The sequence below is a fragment of the Crassostrea angulata genome, chromosome 6, assembly GCF_025612915.1.
Source record: "Crassostrea angulata isolate pt1a10 chromosome 6, ASM2561291v2, whole genome shotgun sequence".
NCBI classification, from domain to species: domain Eukaryota; kingdom Metazoa; phylum Mollusca; class Bivalvia; order Ostreida; family Ostreidae; genus Magallana; species Magallana angulata.
This window is the reverse complement of record NC_069116.1, coordinates 55,614,827-55,632,113: the sequence shown is the minus strand read 5'-3', so window position 1 is coordinate 55,632,113 and position 17,287 is coordinate 55,614,827. Positions and strand designations below refer to the sequence as shown.

The window sequence follows — 17,287 nt, the reverse complement described above, 5'->3', positions numbered from 1 at the left end:
TTAACTGCAATTTCATTTTGACTGAGAACGCCTTTGCTGTGTTATTCACAATATGTTTGACATTGCAATGATCAAATGTACATAACAAACCGAAGGTTTTGAAAGATGAAACCCACAAAAATAACAGATACAGCAGCAGTCTTCAAGATGATATTCAAAATAGCAACACAATTAATACTGATTATATGAAAATAAGTAAGCATTGTTGCATCATGAAAGTATATGTACAACGTTTTGATTCTTATGATTACAAATTTAAATTACGACTTTAAAATCTATAAACATTTGATCATTTATAGAATACCGGTATTTACAAAACTGCCAATGACATTACAATGACTTGAATTATAAAACTCGCCCAAAATATCATTAAGTTTCATTTGCGACAAACACAATGGCAATATTTAGAGTTCAGTACAAATTGAAGTTTTCTGGCGGGTGTAAGAAATTCGGGAACCTCGAGTCCGAGCAATAGTCATCTGGACAACGTCGTCTTCATATCGATTCTTCATTTCGTGGATTATTTCAGTTGTCTGCAATTAAAAATTTAAAATATATTAACTTGGCCCACTAAGTTTAGAATGTCATGGATGCATAGTCATGCAATACATGCATGGCACTTTTCACTCTGGAATTTGATATACTATATACTCTGTCCCAAGTTTTTGCTTCCACCACTTTTTGCTTGATATTTCGATAATCATACATACCTTTGTGCTCAAACTAAGTCCATCCACTAATATGAAAAATGTCCAGATTATCTGTTTTGAAACGCCCCCTCTACCGATTCAGATTTCAATACACATCCAAAAATAGAAAGTCTACGGGGATATTGCATTGAATCAGCCCTTAAAAAGCCAGGATAATAACGAGGCATCCCGAGTACTTCCGAATGGAGAAAAAATGTAAACATTTCCCATTATAAATCTTCGCAAGAAACTTGTTTTCGTTCCTGTGAACTTTTAAGAGTGAACAATGATTATTGTTCAATGAAGATATCTTGGATATATTCCCTTAAATCGATTTCAACTGTATTTCTTTCAAAAGTGCTGGAAGCAATAACTTGTGACAGACTATAGTTTTATACACGCAGCTAGATCTTGTGTGAGAAAGCAATTTTTATTACATATATTGCATACAAATTAAGACGAATTTTGTAAAAGTCAAATTAGTACCATTGAGATCAAAAAGTTAATCAACTTCAAGCTGAAATATAATAAGATTATTTTAGAGTATCAGCATGTTACAACTATACAAAACCAAGCATTAGAAAAAAGTCGAATGTTTAGAGCGAGAACTTAATGCAGCATTTCAAACGTCAATGCCTCCGTCACAGTTAGAAAAGCTCCAATCTCAAACCACGTCAGTTACCAGATTCTTTAAAGACGTTCAGCATATGGAGGTCGTCAGCTCTACTTGTTTAACCAAATCTTAACGTATGAGTCATCTCCTCCCGGAAGTTGTAGACCTCCTTCATCGTCAGCGTTCGGTGGACTCTGGGGCGCAGTTGGACTTGTCTCGTCTTTGGTATATTGAGGCGTTGGACGGTCAACTTCTAAATTTTTTTCTATAGCTTTTTCGAATGAGGGTGAAAACGGTATATTTTTTGATGCAGATGCTGGGTTGGATTTTTCTTGCTCAATTTTAGCTTTAACAGTTGGTTTTTGGGTTTTTGGACCTGTTACCACCGGCTTACTTGCTACTCTTCCTTTTCCTCTATTTCCGCCTCGTTGCGGGTTAGAATTTTCGACTACAGCCTCAACTGTTTGGGAACCGCTAGCAAGATCGCCATCATTTATAGTAACATAGTCCTCGCCACCAACAGCTCCAAACCTTTCTAAATCCTCCTTTGGTCCCCCCTTTTTGGGACCCTTCAGCGATTTGGCAAACGGACTCGGTAAATCAGGTTCCTCGTCTACTTCATTGATTTCTTTGAAGTAGGGCTTGTTGGTGGGTAAGCTATTCTGATAAGTAGGTGGTGGTGCTAGGGCCGCATTTTGTTTAGAATAAATTGCATTGTCAATGTCGGCTTGGGCCATCTGTCTAACTTTGTCAAGGTCCTTATTGTTTGCTTTGAAACGTACTGCCGCTAATGAAATCAACGGAACAGCGCGGAGTTTCTCGTCAGGTCTTCTAAGGGATACTTCGTTTGCAGTAAAGTGAACCTTTGAAACACATTATGCAAGATAGATAAAATATTACGATAGAGCATAGTTTGCTGAAATAGTTTAATTGATAAATAACATACCCATTCAAAGAATGTGGCTGCTCCACAGCTTTGGTTTACGATGTCCTGTAATTTCATATCGCCAAGTAGTTTTTGGGCACCCAGTGCAATATCTAGTTTACAGTGGTTTATATCGAACATGTTGATTTTCCGTTTTAATGAGTTACGACCTGTTTTACCCAGGATTGCTTGAACGCTTCTCCATTCCTGAAATTTGAAGAATTAGTTGAAAATATACCTTATACACTATGATAACAAATAACGAGCATTTGTTCATATTCAGTTTTTACCCTAGTTTCCTCCTCATAATGACCCAGTAACAGCAAGGTTGCCTTCATCACGGCATGAATCTCCGGTGAGGGGTTCGAATAGCCTCTGATTTCAGCAATGGTTCTTTGATCAAGGGACAGAACTTTGTGCATCATCTTGGATATACTTTTCAACCGTTCTATGGTGTCTTTCGCTTCCATCACTTTGGCATACATATGTCGGGTTGCTCTTTTTGTTTCTACTAGATCAACCGCTCGTTCAAGCATCTCCAGTTGTTTGAAGTGAATTGCATCATCAAGCACTGTGAAAGAAGAATTTGCCGCAAAAATGAACTCATGATATTTCAACAATTTAGACTATTCTTAATAAAAAATAGCTTTACCTGACTTATCTAGTCCTACTTTAAAATGTAAACCAGAATTTTATGTACAAACAATAAAACTGCTGCTGAATGGGAGAGGTGTACAAAACTTATCAAGATTTTTGTTTGTATGACATTGCAAATAAGTGCAAATCTCAAAGCAAATGGTCCAAACTAACTACATGTATTTCCTCTTGGTTGCTTTGGAAAACGTGGACCACCTGCGTTGCCTTACTAGACTTATTGATATACATTGTACCTATATGCATCAAAGAATATGTTGGGGCTGCAAATACTTGACAATTGTTGAGGTCGACGCACGTGGACATTATCCTTCTCATCAAATATAGTTATTTCTTATAATCTAATTCTCTGATAATTATCAAGCAAAGTGACTTACTTGTTTCAAAGTTAATGCTAGTATATTGTATTAGAGAAACATTCACCTTTATTCTTTTGTATTCATAAACAAAAGGCCTATCTTATGTTCAAAGTTTCAAACTCACCCTCCTCCACACTTTTCACTGCTTGCTTCTCCTGTTTATCCAGTTCCTTCAGAGGGGTGGATATGATGAGATAGTTACACAGATTCTTCTCAATAGACCCGTATTCTGGGTCGTCAATTTGCGCGAACAAGCAGAACGCACTTTCGTCACCGGGGGGTAAATTAATGTGAACTTGAAACTTGCCATCCTCCATCGTGAAATCGTCCGATTCCATAGTGACGTCATCAAGTCCAGAATTGACGTTGATCATTTTATACGACAGCATGAGATCTCTGGCCTCTGGTGTTTTGATCTCGTAACCAATCGTGCACATTCCCTCTTCCGCAGTAAGTATGGCCCTTCTCTGCTCATAATTAGCGGATTCGAGGCCGATTTGTTCCAAAATTGGACTGTTCCCCCAACCGGCGTCTGCTGCTTTAGGGAACGCTACATACTTTTTGCAACCATTTACTACTGTTGCTTTGTAGACTGCTATCCAGTCGTAATCATAGCCTTCGTCCATTATAGAGTTGTCTTTACCAACGATTTCAACACGATAGGTGCCTTTCTTGGGAAATCTGATTTTGATGGAGAGAGAATCGTCGTTTGGTCTGTATAGAAAGTCGTGCTGATACCTATTCTCGTCGTCGTATAGAATTCTATAATCTTTCTCTTCTTTCAGAAAAATAAAACACATGAAATCTAAATTCGGGGCTCTAGCAGGATTCATCCCAAACAGAATTTCCTCTTCTCCATTTTGTACCTTTATTTCACAGTCTGGATGGGATAGAACTCTCATGTCAAGTTCGAAGAATCTCTCTTTTAGGAATGCACGTTTTTCGAAAATAAACATTGACATCGAAGGTTCCAAAAGCTGCCACTTCTGTTCTTCTGGAAAATGGGTGTATGCTAATTGATCGGGATCAGGCATGAAGAAATTTTCGTCCAGTCGGTACATGGCGATATCACTGTCTGTCTCAGTCCCTACGGCACATGAACCCCAGTAGGCGTTGATGAAACGCCAGTTGTTGTTTATAAGAACGGCGTTCCATTCTCCGTAATGTGTGTCTTTGGAAAGGGTTTGTCCAATCTCATATGTGCTTCCCTTCAAGTATCCATGAATGACAACACAAGGGAGGCCTGCCAAACTTAAATAAAGATATTTGTTATTTCGTTTGCCACTGTATTATGTCAAAGAATTCCACAAAAGCATGGTTAACATGCTTGCAAAAATGTAGCTTACTTGCAAAGATGACTAAAGAGCTGTGCGTAGTTTCCTCTCTTCTTTTTCAACTTTTCTAGGTAATGTAGAACATGTCCCTCTCTTGCTGGTTTAAGTGGAAGCTTAAGTTTGCGCAGGTTTTGTGACGTCAGCCACACGTACAGGGCGCGAAGCTTTGAAATATCGTCTCTGTAGCGCTCTGTGAGGTAAGTGACTAATTCGCTTAACATTCCATTTATAATTGCTTTACGAACCTAAAAAAGATTTAATCAGTATGTCAAATTAAAATATTGGAATATATTTTCTATCTCAAAAAAAGTTTAATTTTTAACAATTTTTAACAATCTTTAACGGCTAATATTTAACAAATCTCGCTTGAGAGTATACACTTCGGTTGATAAAGCGATGCGTTGAGTGAAGACACTATTTGTTGTAACAGTTAAACAGTTTGAATCAGGGGTTGTAGTTTATAAAAGAAGCGTGTTAATTTGCCGATTTGGTGCCCGCCAACTCTTGCGCGTTATTGCTAATTTATTCCCCAACTGATTAACCTTATTTTGTAACTCACTCAGTCTTTAGGAACATTAATTTACCTAAAAATTCATCATAAAATATTCACTATTGATGTTGACCCTTTCTCTCAAAATGCAAACCGACTTCGTAGTGTCCTTGACAGAAATTTAGCTTATTGGGAATCAAAACTTGTACATAGTCATGTTGTATATTATATTCGATAAAATGCAATATATCGGAAAAGACAGTAGTTTGTTTCCACGCGTTATGCATCAAGCATTTGATAAATGACGGGTCTATAAAATGCGCAAATCAGAAGTGTTGTCACTAAACGCAGTGCTGTATCGGTTGTATAGTGTATAATTTCGATCAAGATTGGCGATATGTATGCGATATTTATATTTATTCATAATACGTGTACCTTCAGTGCTTTTTTGTCCACTCTTCTGTACTGTCTGGCATCAAAGATCTCGGACTTCCGGGTGTAGGGTGGGTGTGGCGGCGGCATGTCCGGAAGGAGAGATTCGTCACGTGTGTACAAAAAGTGAGTCTGGGAATACACGCACTTCTTGTGAAACTTCATGGTAGCAAACTGTACGGTAGGTTTTTCCCTATTCTGTGCAACAGAAAGATAGTGACAAAAAAAAATTAAAAATGTAAAATCATAAAAGTTGCAACATATGATAGGCAGTAAAATATTGGGGTTTTTATATATATATATTTACAACTTACGTGCCAGTTCAAGGTACATAAAATTACATAAAGAAAAGATTAAAAAAACTGACGAAGAAGAGACATTTGTTAAAATTCCGTCTGTATCATTTAGGATTGTTATACTTTCATGTTAAATACTGAAATCTGATTGGTTAAGACGCAGTTAATAATATTTACTATTACCCTCAGCGTTAGCAACGCACTTGGCAACGGGTAACATTATATAAATAGTGCCTGTTTGGGAGGGTAACAGTTGAAATTGACACCCCGAGAAAACCATTGTCAACCGACGCGAAGCGGAGGTTGACAATGGTTTTCGAGGGGTGTCAATTTCAACTGTTATCCTCCCAAACAGGCACTATTTATTTTGTTATACTGAATGTCTTTTTTAAAATTTTTAAGAAAATTTTACTGCTTTTATATAGGAATAACGTGAATTCTACAGCGAACCGTACGCGGATAATTTTCGCGCATGTAACATTTTTTAATGTTACCCGTTGCCAAGTGCGTTGCTAACGCTGAGGGTAATAGTAAATATTATTAACTGCGTCTTAACCAATCAGATTTCAGTATTTAACATGAAAGTATAACAATAAAAAATGTTACATGCGCGAAAATTATGCGCGTACGGTTCGCCGTAGAATTCACATTATTCCTATAGTAAAATTTTCTTAAAAATTTTAAAAAAGACATTCAGTATAACAAAATAAATAGTGCCTGTTTGGGAGGATAACAGTTGAAATTGACACCCCGAGAAAACCATTGTCAACCGACGCTTCGCGTCGGTTGACAATGGTTTTCGAGGGGTGTCAATTTCAACTGTTACCCTCCCAAACAGGCACTATTTATATACTGTATCGTTTCGTGATTATCATTTGTTTGAAAATACTGAATTTTATTGAAAAAATATAATAATTGTTATTCTAATTTTTAGTGGAATTGCACTTTACTGGTCAGGTCAATTGTTAGGTTACTTTGTATGTTGATATTAAAATTGACTATTGACTATTATTTTAAATATCGTTCTTAGTATAAAGCACATGCTAAAATATTTGTGCAATACACATCTTAATATGATACAAAAAAATAATGAGATAGCTGATTTGTTTAATTTAAGTTTTAGGTTTGACAGTCTCTATTAAAAGGAATCATTGTGTGAGATCTAGAGCCCGGTGTAATTTAAATGTTCTTTATTCTCCGTGATGTAAGCTCTTACGAGAAACAAAGCCCCCTTAATGTAAGAGCAATATACCTCACGAGGTTCCTCGCTTTGAGTAATGACCCAGTCCCATAGCCCAGAGTACCGTACAAAGAATGTCGTGTTACCCTGCCGATCATATCGCACCTTGCATTATGTGTTATTTTGGAAACGAGGCTAACTGATGGGTTGTGTCAAAAAGTACGTTTTATGAACATCATTTGAGTTGTGTATACTGATATATTAAAACACAATTTATTAATAGAAATAGTCTATTTTATTCCTTTGTTGTTAGGTACTGTGATATATTGTGTGAAATAGATAGTAATGTAAGCAAAATATAAATGGGATAGATATACATTTTACCTTCATTTCAAAGGAATGGGTACCGTAAAACACGGGCTTGATGAAAAAACAAAACCATATGTGACACGTTGAAGATTCGAGTAGGGGGTCAGGATTTGAAATACAATGATATAATATACCCGAAATGGTTTATACCATTGCGTCTATATACAAATGAATTCAAATACCCTAACTCAAGTTAGAATGGTTTAAGCTTAATCAAAATATGATAATGAAAATTACTCTATAAATTCGCTTTTAGATACCTTTTTTTCGTTTTTCAATTTGATAGATTGCAGGCAGTTAAAATGAGAACAGTCAACAGTTTTGCTGTTTTCTATACTAGATACTTTAAAATGTAACTCCATTTGAAGGGGAATGACAAATACTATATTGTTTCTTTGAATCCTTCATCTATCAGAACTTTATTGTTATTATAAACTTAATAAGTCCGATTCATGAGTGTTAAATTCTAAAGTCTAGCATATTTGTAGTCTACAACTTTAACTGATCATAATGTATAGCTCCTTTTATTGAAACCTTGTTAAAAAATTCAAATATTACATTCATTTCAAAAACTCCTTTCAATCGTATATGATGTTCATCTGAATGATTTAAAACTTCTGTAGCTAACTTTAAAAACATAATCAAAGTATACGCTTCATTGCTAGTTTTCATAAAACACTTTTCAGAGCACATATCCCCCTACACTCGAGAGCCGGGTATTAACTTTAAAAAAATACGATTTCATAATTTATGAAATTTATGTTTCCCTAGTAACCGACTTACCAGTTGTGACGTCGCTAGCCTGTTCTTTTTCTCGTCCACGGGATCATCAGGAAAACCATTTTTCTTTTCACCTATAGAAACTGGGTGTGGGTCGTCGCCCAGGGGTCTCTTTTTGGAGCCCCCATAATAATCGGGAGACGGGTCCCGTTCTGAGCTCTCTTCTCCCGCGCTCACTGTCGACCCCATCCTCTCGAAGAAGTTTTCGATTACCTGAAACAGAGCACCCACATCATCAGCAGACGACACGTGTCGTCATAATCCCCGCGTAAAGCATCCATCCAAGCAGTGGCATGCTACATTGTACAAAGGAGAACAGTGTCGCAAAGAATCAACTCTTTGTTATAATCGGATTAATCGAGATATTAAACTTTCTAAATAATGTTCAGTCTACACTTGGTTAACCTTTCAATGACTTAATTGTGGAGAGGGGATTATAATTTAGTGAACCAGGTACAGTCCGAGTTACATCGTTCTCTTTGGGGCATGTTACACTATTAATTGAATTTGCCAATAAACTGGTAAAATAAGTTAAATAACAAACACTGTTTATTTCGTTCACTTGATCAAAATCGTAGTCTGCATCATATGCCTAATCTCTCTCTCTCTCTCGCTCTCTCTCTCTCTCTTACATTATATTTTTCCTCTTGATTTTTCCCCAGTTTCTTATTTATATCATCCGAGAATTCCTCTTCAAGTTCGTACACGATGTCTTTCGTTGACCTGGTTGACGCTGGGTTAGAGAGAACGGTGTTAGAACGCTTGGCGCTCATCTGAAACAGAAAAGATCTCACTTCAAGGTGTGGCAAACCCAACGGAGAATATGATACTATTAAAATATGCCAATATACATGTATTTGTAACATAACTGCCCCGCTACAGATTATCCTTATTCTGTTTATTGTAAATTATTTGTGATAAAATAATATCAATTTCTATTCTTTTACAGTACTTTACCAGCATTTCACGAGAAATGTTGGTGGGGTCATCGCATTAAAGTCACGGTTGTAATGCAATACGATTTTGGAATCTGATTTGAACATATTTGATTGATTTCTCAAAAGGATAAGAGAAAAGTTCTTACAACTTACGAGTTCTTTTTGAAATTTTTTTTCTTTTGAAATATGTTACTGACAACGAAAAACAAGGCGTATAACAGTTTTCTATTGTAACTTGAATCAAACCAATTAATCTGAGATGAACGTCAAATATTAAATCATTATTTGAATCTATGAATTTATTTAGTACATATCTGAGAAAGTTTATTACGGTGCGATTTTTTTAACATACAAATTATTTTTAATCATGGAATATATGGCTAGGAAAGATAAATTGACTTCCAAAATTGATATTAAAAACAAATTTTGATAATTTCAGATGTGGCATTCTCCAATCAGAATTAAAACTTGAGATACAATGCAAGGAAGAACCGTCAAAGGAAAAATATGTAAAAAAAAAAAAAAAAAAAAAAAACCAAACTACTAGATAAAGTAGAAGACGAGTGTTTAGTGTTACATTTTGTTAGTTTTTACCAAATACATGTATCAGTGGTGGATTAAAGGGGTTGGGGCGGCAAACCCGTCGCACCCCCCCCCCCCTTAAAAATACTCCTTTCTGGAAAGAATATGAATAACTTGTAAGTTTTAATTGACTTTATCGAAATTCATGGGATTTTTCTACAGACGATTTTAAAGGTAAAGTATGACCAGGGACGTATCCCTGGTATGACGAAAACCCGTGGGTTCAGTGGTGTTACGTATAGAAAACATATTTTAGTCATGCTCACTGTAGGTTCAAATGTGACCTATCAACCACCTTGGAGTAAATATGGTATACTAGCTGACCTTCGTAGTGTATTATAATACAGCTCGCTGGAATGTTTATTTGTTTTAAAACTTCATTTACATCATCCAATTGAACTCTTTAAAACTGATTATTTTAGTCATTCGTCAAAGGTAAAAGGATCTCTGCAAGGCAGAAGCTTTTGATATGATTTACTGTAGGTCTTAAATCTACAAAAATTGTAATTTTATTATTTTTAATTATGATCACGAGAAGAATCTTAAACATCATAAAAGTCTGACTTTAAAGACTTCATCATACAAAATCTCTAGAATCCAGGAGTTTCCAGGGGATTACAAGGGCTTTGCTTTGGACCTGCTGGGGGCCTCAAGGCGGCTTGCAGAAATTTCCCTACAATTGGCACCCCCCTCTAACTTCAAATTCTTGATCCGCCCCTGATATATTCAAATTTTAAAATTTATTTATTAGTATTGGATATTACCCAACTTTATTTATGCCAAATTAAGATCATTATTTATGCACTCCAAAAAGATTTTTTAGGGGGGGGGGGCTGGAAAATACAAGAAATTCCCGCAGGGTGGTGATACCATGCATGTAGTGATAGAGATACCACTAGGGAGGTTTAATTAATTAATCGATGATTAATTGTCCGTGGCGCAATCATTGTTCAGTATGAGCTGACACTTTAAATGTCAGACCAACCTACCAGTTAAATCTCAAAATAAATCAACCATGCATTCGTCGGTTTATTTGGAACTTTGCGTGTCACAAATATCAAAGGGAAAAAATTACTGGCACTGAAATTTTTTGCTTTTAAAAATATACACGAGAAGAATTTGCATTATCTCGCAAATGGTTAATATTACGTAAACCTTAGGATTCACGTTTTTAAATACCATGTCGTTAAAACAAACTAAATCAAAATTGACGGCAGATTTTATTTTTTTGAAAATGTTTTTGAGGTATATACAATGTAGTTCCTGTATATTTGATATATCTTTTAAGATTTTGATTTTGTGGGTTAATATATGGTAAATTTTGATACAAAGGATGATGATACTCACGTAGTCCATGACCTGGTTGAGCCTGTCTATGGTCTTCTTCTTTTTGTAGTTCACTCCATTAGACATCGGGTTAGGAGACGGGGTCCGACCGTCGGGGGTATCCCTCCAAGCTCTCTCCGCGAACACCTGACTGGGGGACCGAGACATGGAGCGCTCGTCCACAAAGTCCATCTCCATCCCTTCATCCACCGGCCTGACCGTGATCTGGGTGTTCTGTCGGCTCATGTTGGGGGTGATCCGATTCCTCTTCCCCCCGTCATCGATCTCACTGGGTGCGTTTCCCATCCTATATCACAGGTTAATTATCCTCTCTCATTAAAGAAATACATCTTGATCGTTTGGCGTCTGTTCTGAAATGGTCTTGTTCCTCGAAGAAGTGCTAACCAAAGTTGAATGCAACGATTAGTTTTTTGGCAAAAAAAAGAAGACGTCAGATTGTGAAGCTTTATTTGACCTTTTTCTTTGATAAGCGTTAAGCTAACATTAATTGTGGCATTGTGTCTGTTATCTGATATGGCTACCCATGTTATGATTTTAAGATGACAATGTCTGATTCCATTGTTTCTGGCTTTTAATAATGTAGTGATGGTCTTCACACAAAACCATGCCTGGGTCAATCCGTGTAGAATTCTTATGTTTTTGCTCTCATTGTTCTAATATTGTTGTTACATATTGGGAATATTTAGACATCTTCCGACATCTTCTGTTTAAATAAAAGTTCCTTAGACTAAGTAACAATTGTTTCAATATGCGTTTGTCATATCAGCAATCGCTCAACTGCATGACAGGCAAGTTGGAATGGTGTATTAAGGAAATTTATATAGAATATTTAGACATCTTCAGACATTTTCTGTTTGAATAAAAGTTCCTTATACTTTGTAACAATTGTCACCAACAGTAGCTACTTACAGCAACCAATATCAGTAGCCCTTACCAGCAATCACCAACAGTTGCCACTAACAACAATTAATATCAGTAGCACTTACAACATCCATTTACAGTATCCAATAACATCACCCACTAATATATGTCACCATCAGAAACCACCTAAGGTAACTACTAACAGTGACCACTTACAGAAATTACTAACAGTGATCACCAATAGTAGCCACTAACAGTAACCACAAACAGGAGCCGCTAACAGTAACCACAAACAGTAACCACCAACAGCAACCAATAATCCTAGCAGCAGCCAGTAACAGCAACCACTAATATATTAGCCACTAACAGTCCACAAACAGGAGCCACTAACAGTAACCGTTAACAGTAACCACCAACAGCAACCAATAGTCCTAGCAGCAGCCAGTAACAGCAACCAATAATATATTAGCCACTACCAATTACCACAAACAGGGGCCACTTACTGTAGCCACTAACAGCGATTAGTAGTGCTAGCCGCAGCCAGTCACAGCAACAACTACATGTAATTAACGACATCAATGACTAGTCAGAAACAGCAGTTACTATCAGTTACTCACAGTTCTACAGTATACATTTTTTGACTGAGGTCGAGGGCAACAGTTGATCTGTCGGACCGGCTCGCAAACTGTTGCCCAAGGCCGAAGGCCGCGGGCAACAGTTTGCGAGCCGGTCCGACAGATTAACTGTTGACCGAGACACAGTCAACAACAGTTTTGTTATACCCCTTCTAATCAATAACACGTTTTCGCGAAATGTGACGTCACCGGTCAACAGTCTTTTTTACAGTCGATTTTAACAGTTCCAATCTAACAGTTCCAGTCCATCAGTCAAAATGCTGGACTTATTTTTCGTATAGAGTTATATAGTATCTGCTTTACAGGGGTATAACAATAGTCATTAATCCCTATCATCTTAACATTTTAACCAAAAGCATTAAAACTTAGAAGCAAGAAATGCCTTTATAAATGTTTTGAACAATTTCTAATTTCTTCATTTCACCTATCCATTTACAATCTTTTGGTGGAGAAAAGCCACCAGTTGTCTTTGCAAATAGAAAAATTACATAGACAAAGAAGCAGTAAATGTCCTAAATGTGACTTATGGTAGCAAGGGACAGTTTCGAATAAAGTACCCTCAATATTTTTGTAAAATTGAGAGTTGAGGTACTTGAAGGCTTATGAGTGTTGCTAAAATTCATGAAATGATTTTTAATGATTATCATTAGTTAGAGGGGTGTCTGTTGTTGAAATTGATATGCAATATGTAGGCCCCTTATGTTAGGTACATGAGAATCAGAAGTAAAATGCGAAACCTGCGGCTATGACTATGTAAAATTGAGAGTTGCGGTACTTGAAGGCTTATGAGTGTTGCTAAAATTCATGAAATGATTTTTAATGATTATCATTAGTTAGAGGGGTGTCTGTTGTTGAAATTGATATGCAATATGTAGGCCCCTTATGTTAGGTACATGAGAATCAGAAGTAAAATGCGAAACCTGCGGCTATGACTGTTGTGCTGACTTTACACAGTGAAATTGCAAGTTACAGACGGAACAGGAAAAGTAGGTGGATGGGACATTATATAAATAGTGCTTGTTTGGGAGGGTAACAGTTGAAATTGACACCCGAGAAAAACCATTGTCAACCGACGCGAAGCGGAGGTTGACAATGGTTTTCGAGGGATGTCAATTTCAACTGTTATCCTCCCAAACAGGCACTATTTATTTTGTTATACTGAATGTCTTTTTTTAAATTTTTAAGAAAATTTTACTGCTTTTATATAGGAATAACGTGAATTCTACAGCGAACCGTACGCGCATAATTTTCGCGCATGTAACATTTTTTAATGTTACCCGTTGCCAAGTGCGTTGCTAACGCTGAGGGTAATAGTAAATATTATTAACTGCGCCTTAACCAATCAGATTTCAGTATTTAACATGAAAGTATAACAATGTAAACTATACACCGGTAAGTTTCTGACATGTGATAGTGCAACATGCACGCGGTACGGAAGGTCAACCCTCTGCAGGGAATTAGCTGGGGGAGGTCTAAAAAGCTGAAAAATCATGAAAAATTAGCAAAGTATGAAAGGGTCAAAATCTCATAAAAACCAGTTTGTAGAGAATTTTACAGGTTTTGACTAATAGCGAGCGCAGCTCGCCGGTGCGCAGCGCCGGCGAGCGAAGCGAGCTCTAAGAACCAGTGTGCGCGGGAAAAAGAACGAGCTAAACCTACAGTTCATCAAACAAAATTTTTTGTCTACGTCCCATAATGCTCTCTAATGTTTTCACCCGTGGTGCTATGCCAAAAATGGCCGACTTTTAACTCGTAATTTACAGTGACTCAAAGTTTATAGACACGTTTTGAGTACCGCATATGCTATGGCGAGACTCAAAAGAGTTGTTACATGCTTCCATACCTCCGTATTGAGTCGAGAAACGTAAACAAAGACGAACAAAGTCATGGATGACGTCACAGTGCACTCGCGCTATATTTCCCGCGATAAATTTAGAGATGGATCAAACACCTGTAATGCGTGTACTAGCTATTCCAGAATAGACTGCGATACCTGCCTCATTGACGGATGATTTGTTTTTAAATTTTTTTAATATAGAGATTTTATGTATATATATATTAGCAATTGCCATACTTTACTGTCATAACGATCCATTTTTAAGCTAATTGTGCATGCATGAGTAGGGAGGAAATAAACAATAGGACATTTTGAAATAAATAAAAAGGAATAAAATGAAAAAATAAACAGTTAAAAAATTATGTAGATATTGCATATAGTCAGACCATTAAATTTAAAAGTGGGAAATTACACACCTACAAACAGGTACCGGGCGCTCTCTCTCTCTCTCTCTCTCTCTGGCTCTCGCTCTCTCTCTCTCTGTCTGTCTCTCTCTCTCCTCTCTCTCTCTCTGGGAAGGGGGTTGCGCTGTATGTATCATAACCATTAAAATTAGTACATTTGGCATACTTATTGTAGAGCAATACCCTCAAAAATTATTTGACGTTCGTTGATACCTAAATAAAACTATAAGTTGACAATGATGCAAGGTATGTGTAATTCTTGCTGCATTCGCCATAACGTTAGCACCGTGTTCAGCTACTAAGTATTAAGCTATAAAAGCTACTATAGGTGGCAGGGGACAGGTTTTTTTTTTATAAGCAGGTGATCTGTAGGAAAAAATAAGCTACATGTATGTAAATTTTAACCATGTTTAAATATTTCATGGCGATTTCTGAAAAAAAGAAATTTCTGTATTTATTGCAAAAGTACATATACATTTGTACATGTATTAATTTTTAGCAGGACCTATCCCATGCTGATCTTTACACTGATTTTGACTTTTGATTGCAGGTCTGTTTGATGGGATGCTCTTTGGTATAGTTGCACAAAATGATCATATAAAATAATACCAAATGATTCATAGATTACATAAATTCCTGGTAATGTAGGTTTTAATCTCATTAGTTCAAGTTTGTTCAACCCAGGTGTCAAAATATAAATCTTTTATCTGAGCTGAGCCATCATCTGAACAAGATGAACAGATGTTAAACAGATGTGAACAATTTTTTCATAATGCACAATTTTACATCCTCAAATCACAAGCACTTATGGACAATTGATATCTTTAAACATAAGATTTAACAAATTTTACATCTATACTACATTCAGGTATAAAAATTTCTCCTATTAAAATATCAATGAGACAAGCAGGATATGTATTAAATTTCATAAAATGCCAGTCTGAGATCAGTAAGCAAGATAAGCTGAATTTGTGGTGGCTCAATTTTCTTGGAATTCCATTGGTATTTACATTCTCAACAGATTATTAAACAAAGTCTTATTTGTTACATGCCACTCCACAAAATTCACAATCTGTGAAATTTGGCCACCATGAATTTGTGTAAAAATATACATCTATACTCCGAAGCTTTGGTATACAATACTGTAGATCAACTTCCATTAGCAACTACTTATTTTCAAATCAACCATCATGGGCAGCGAAAAGGGTTTACTTTGAAATAAAATTTCATAATTGAAAGCTTCAGTCATTTTTAATAAATGCACAATGAATTTACAGTATGTTTACACAGATTGACAAATATTCATGAGTCATGGCTAATAAATATACATTGTGAACATTGCATGCAAATTAATATAATGCTGGTATACTGTAAATCACAAGCAATTTTTACGATCCATAAAATATCTACCCGGTACTGATTGTAATGTCTCAATTGAAGTTAAATTATGCAATATAACTTGCATGTCAAATTAGAAAAGTATATTTTTTTAAAAAGTAAAACAAAACCAAAATCACAAAATGAACAACATCTAGATACTATTTATAGAACAAAAGCAGTTTTGGTAGATAAGATGCAACCTACAGTATATAAAATTCCTAATAGTAAATTCAATTTAGCTACTTTCTGTGGAAGTTTTTGCAAATTGTCATCTCGAAAAACACGCTCTAAATTGAAGGCCTCTGGAACACATATCAAAGGTATAAACATCCAAAATGAGAAATGGAGTCCCATCAACACAAACATAATGAATGGCACAAATAATAGAAATGCAAAGAAGAAATATGATCCAGTTTTCCCAAGAAGTATGGCCATGGTGACGATGCCAGCTTTTCGATCTGATTCCATGTCTCTAGTATTGTTGGCATGCAGAATCGATTCAGTGTTCAGAGCCAGTGGCAGTGCATACAGAATTGGCATCATAGATAACTGACCTGATTGACTAAGATATGAAAACATGACGGTCAGTGGTCCAAACGTGAGAAATATCAGCAAGTCTCCTAGGGCGATATACTTCAGTCCAAGACCACCTGTGTACAGAAAACTCGAAGACAGTCCTCCAAAATACATGAGAGCAAGATGTTCCATCTTTGCTGGAGAGATGATTGTCAATACGAAACATCCAAGACATCCTACTATGTAAAATAATGCTCCTAGATTTGAAACAACAGCTGGGGGTAGAACATTATCCACCAATGTTCTGTCATCACTGGTCTTTTTGCTGTCTATGCCTTTCAGATAATCAAAATAAGTGTTCACTAAGTTCCCAGCTGCATGAACTGACAATGCTGACAGACAAGTCACCAAAAAGACACTGATACTGAAGTCCCCTGTACTTTTATAGGCAAGGGTGCTTCCCAAGGCCACTGGCGTCAATGATGCAGTAAAAGACCACGGACGGAGGGCCACAAAATACTTTCTGAGATTCAAGGAAAATGAAGACATTTTAGTCCGATCTGTCCTTGTAGAATGGCTCGTGTAATTCTCGGTGCCGTTAACGTCATGCTTGCCAAGCTTGGTACTCATGGTCAAAACAGAAAACGGAAATGATACAATGTCGTA

The 17,287-nt window shown here is 36.5% G+C and overlaps 2 protein-coding genes across 3 annotated transcripts; both read right to left on the bottom strand.

The window, feature by feature from the left end:
* Window positions 1-37: 37 nt before the first annotated feature.
* On the bottom strand, window positions 38-11,368 carry LOC128189593 (uncharacterized). 2 transcript variants are annotated; one of them, XM_052861252.1, is made up of 10 exons: window positions 10,989-11,366; window positions 8,754-8,894; window positions 8,125-8,334; window positions 5,500-5,694; window positions 4,587-4,819; window positions 3,365-4,491; window positions 2,518-2,798; window positions 2,249-2,434; window positions 1,372-2,165; window positions 395-533 (listed from the first exon to the last, which is right to left on the bottom strand). In XM_052861252.1, exons 1-9 carry the CDS (start codon window positions 11,271-11,273, stop codon window positions 1,413-1,415), a joined length of 3,411 nt encoding a protein of 1,136 aa, XP_052717212.1. In that variant the 5' UTR covers window positions 11,274-11,366; the 3' UTR covers window positions 395-533; window positions 1,372-1,412. The 2 variants fall into 2 exon arrangements, with proteins under 2 accessions (XP_052717213.1, XP_052717212.1); XM_052861253.1 differs by lacking the exon at window positions 1,372-2,165 and having other exon boundaries at window positions 38-533; window positions 10,989-11,368.
* Window positions 11,369-15,957: 4,589 nt separating this feature from the next.
* LOC128188526 (ubiA prenyltransferase domain-containing protein 1-like) lies at window positions 15,958-17,285 on the bottom strand. Its single transcript, XM_052859627.1, has one exon. The coding sequence runs from the start codon at window positions 17,249-17,251 to the stop codon at window positions 16,268-16,270; it is 984 nt and encodes a 327-aa protein (XP_052715587.1). The 5' UTR covers window positions 17,252-17,285; the 3' UTR covers window positions 15,958-16,267.
* Between the last annotated feature and the right edge of the window lie 2 nt (window positions 17,286-17,287).

Bases quoted from the DNA above. Each gene is read 5' to 3' on its own strand.
- LOC128189593 (XM_052861252.1), bottom strand. From the start codon at position 11,273: ATGGGAAACGCACCCAGTGAGATCGATGACGGGGGGAAGAGGAATCGG. The intron at 8,335-8,753 runs GTAAGAGAGAGA...GCTCTGTTTCAG, and splicing joins ATCAAGAGGAAAAATATAAT to GTAATCGAAAACTTCTTCGA. The intron at 4,820-5,499 runs GTACACGTATTA...AATCTTTTTTAG, and splicing joins TGGACAAAAAAGCACTGAAG to GTTCGTAAAGCAATTATAAA.
- LOC128188526 (XM_052859627.1), bottom strand. From the start codon at position 17,251: ATGAGTACCAAGCTTGGCAAGCATGACGTTAACGGCACCGAGAATTAC.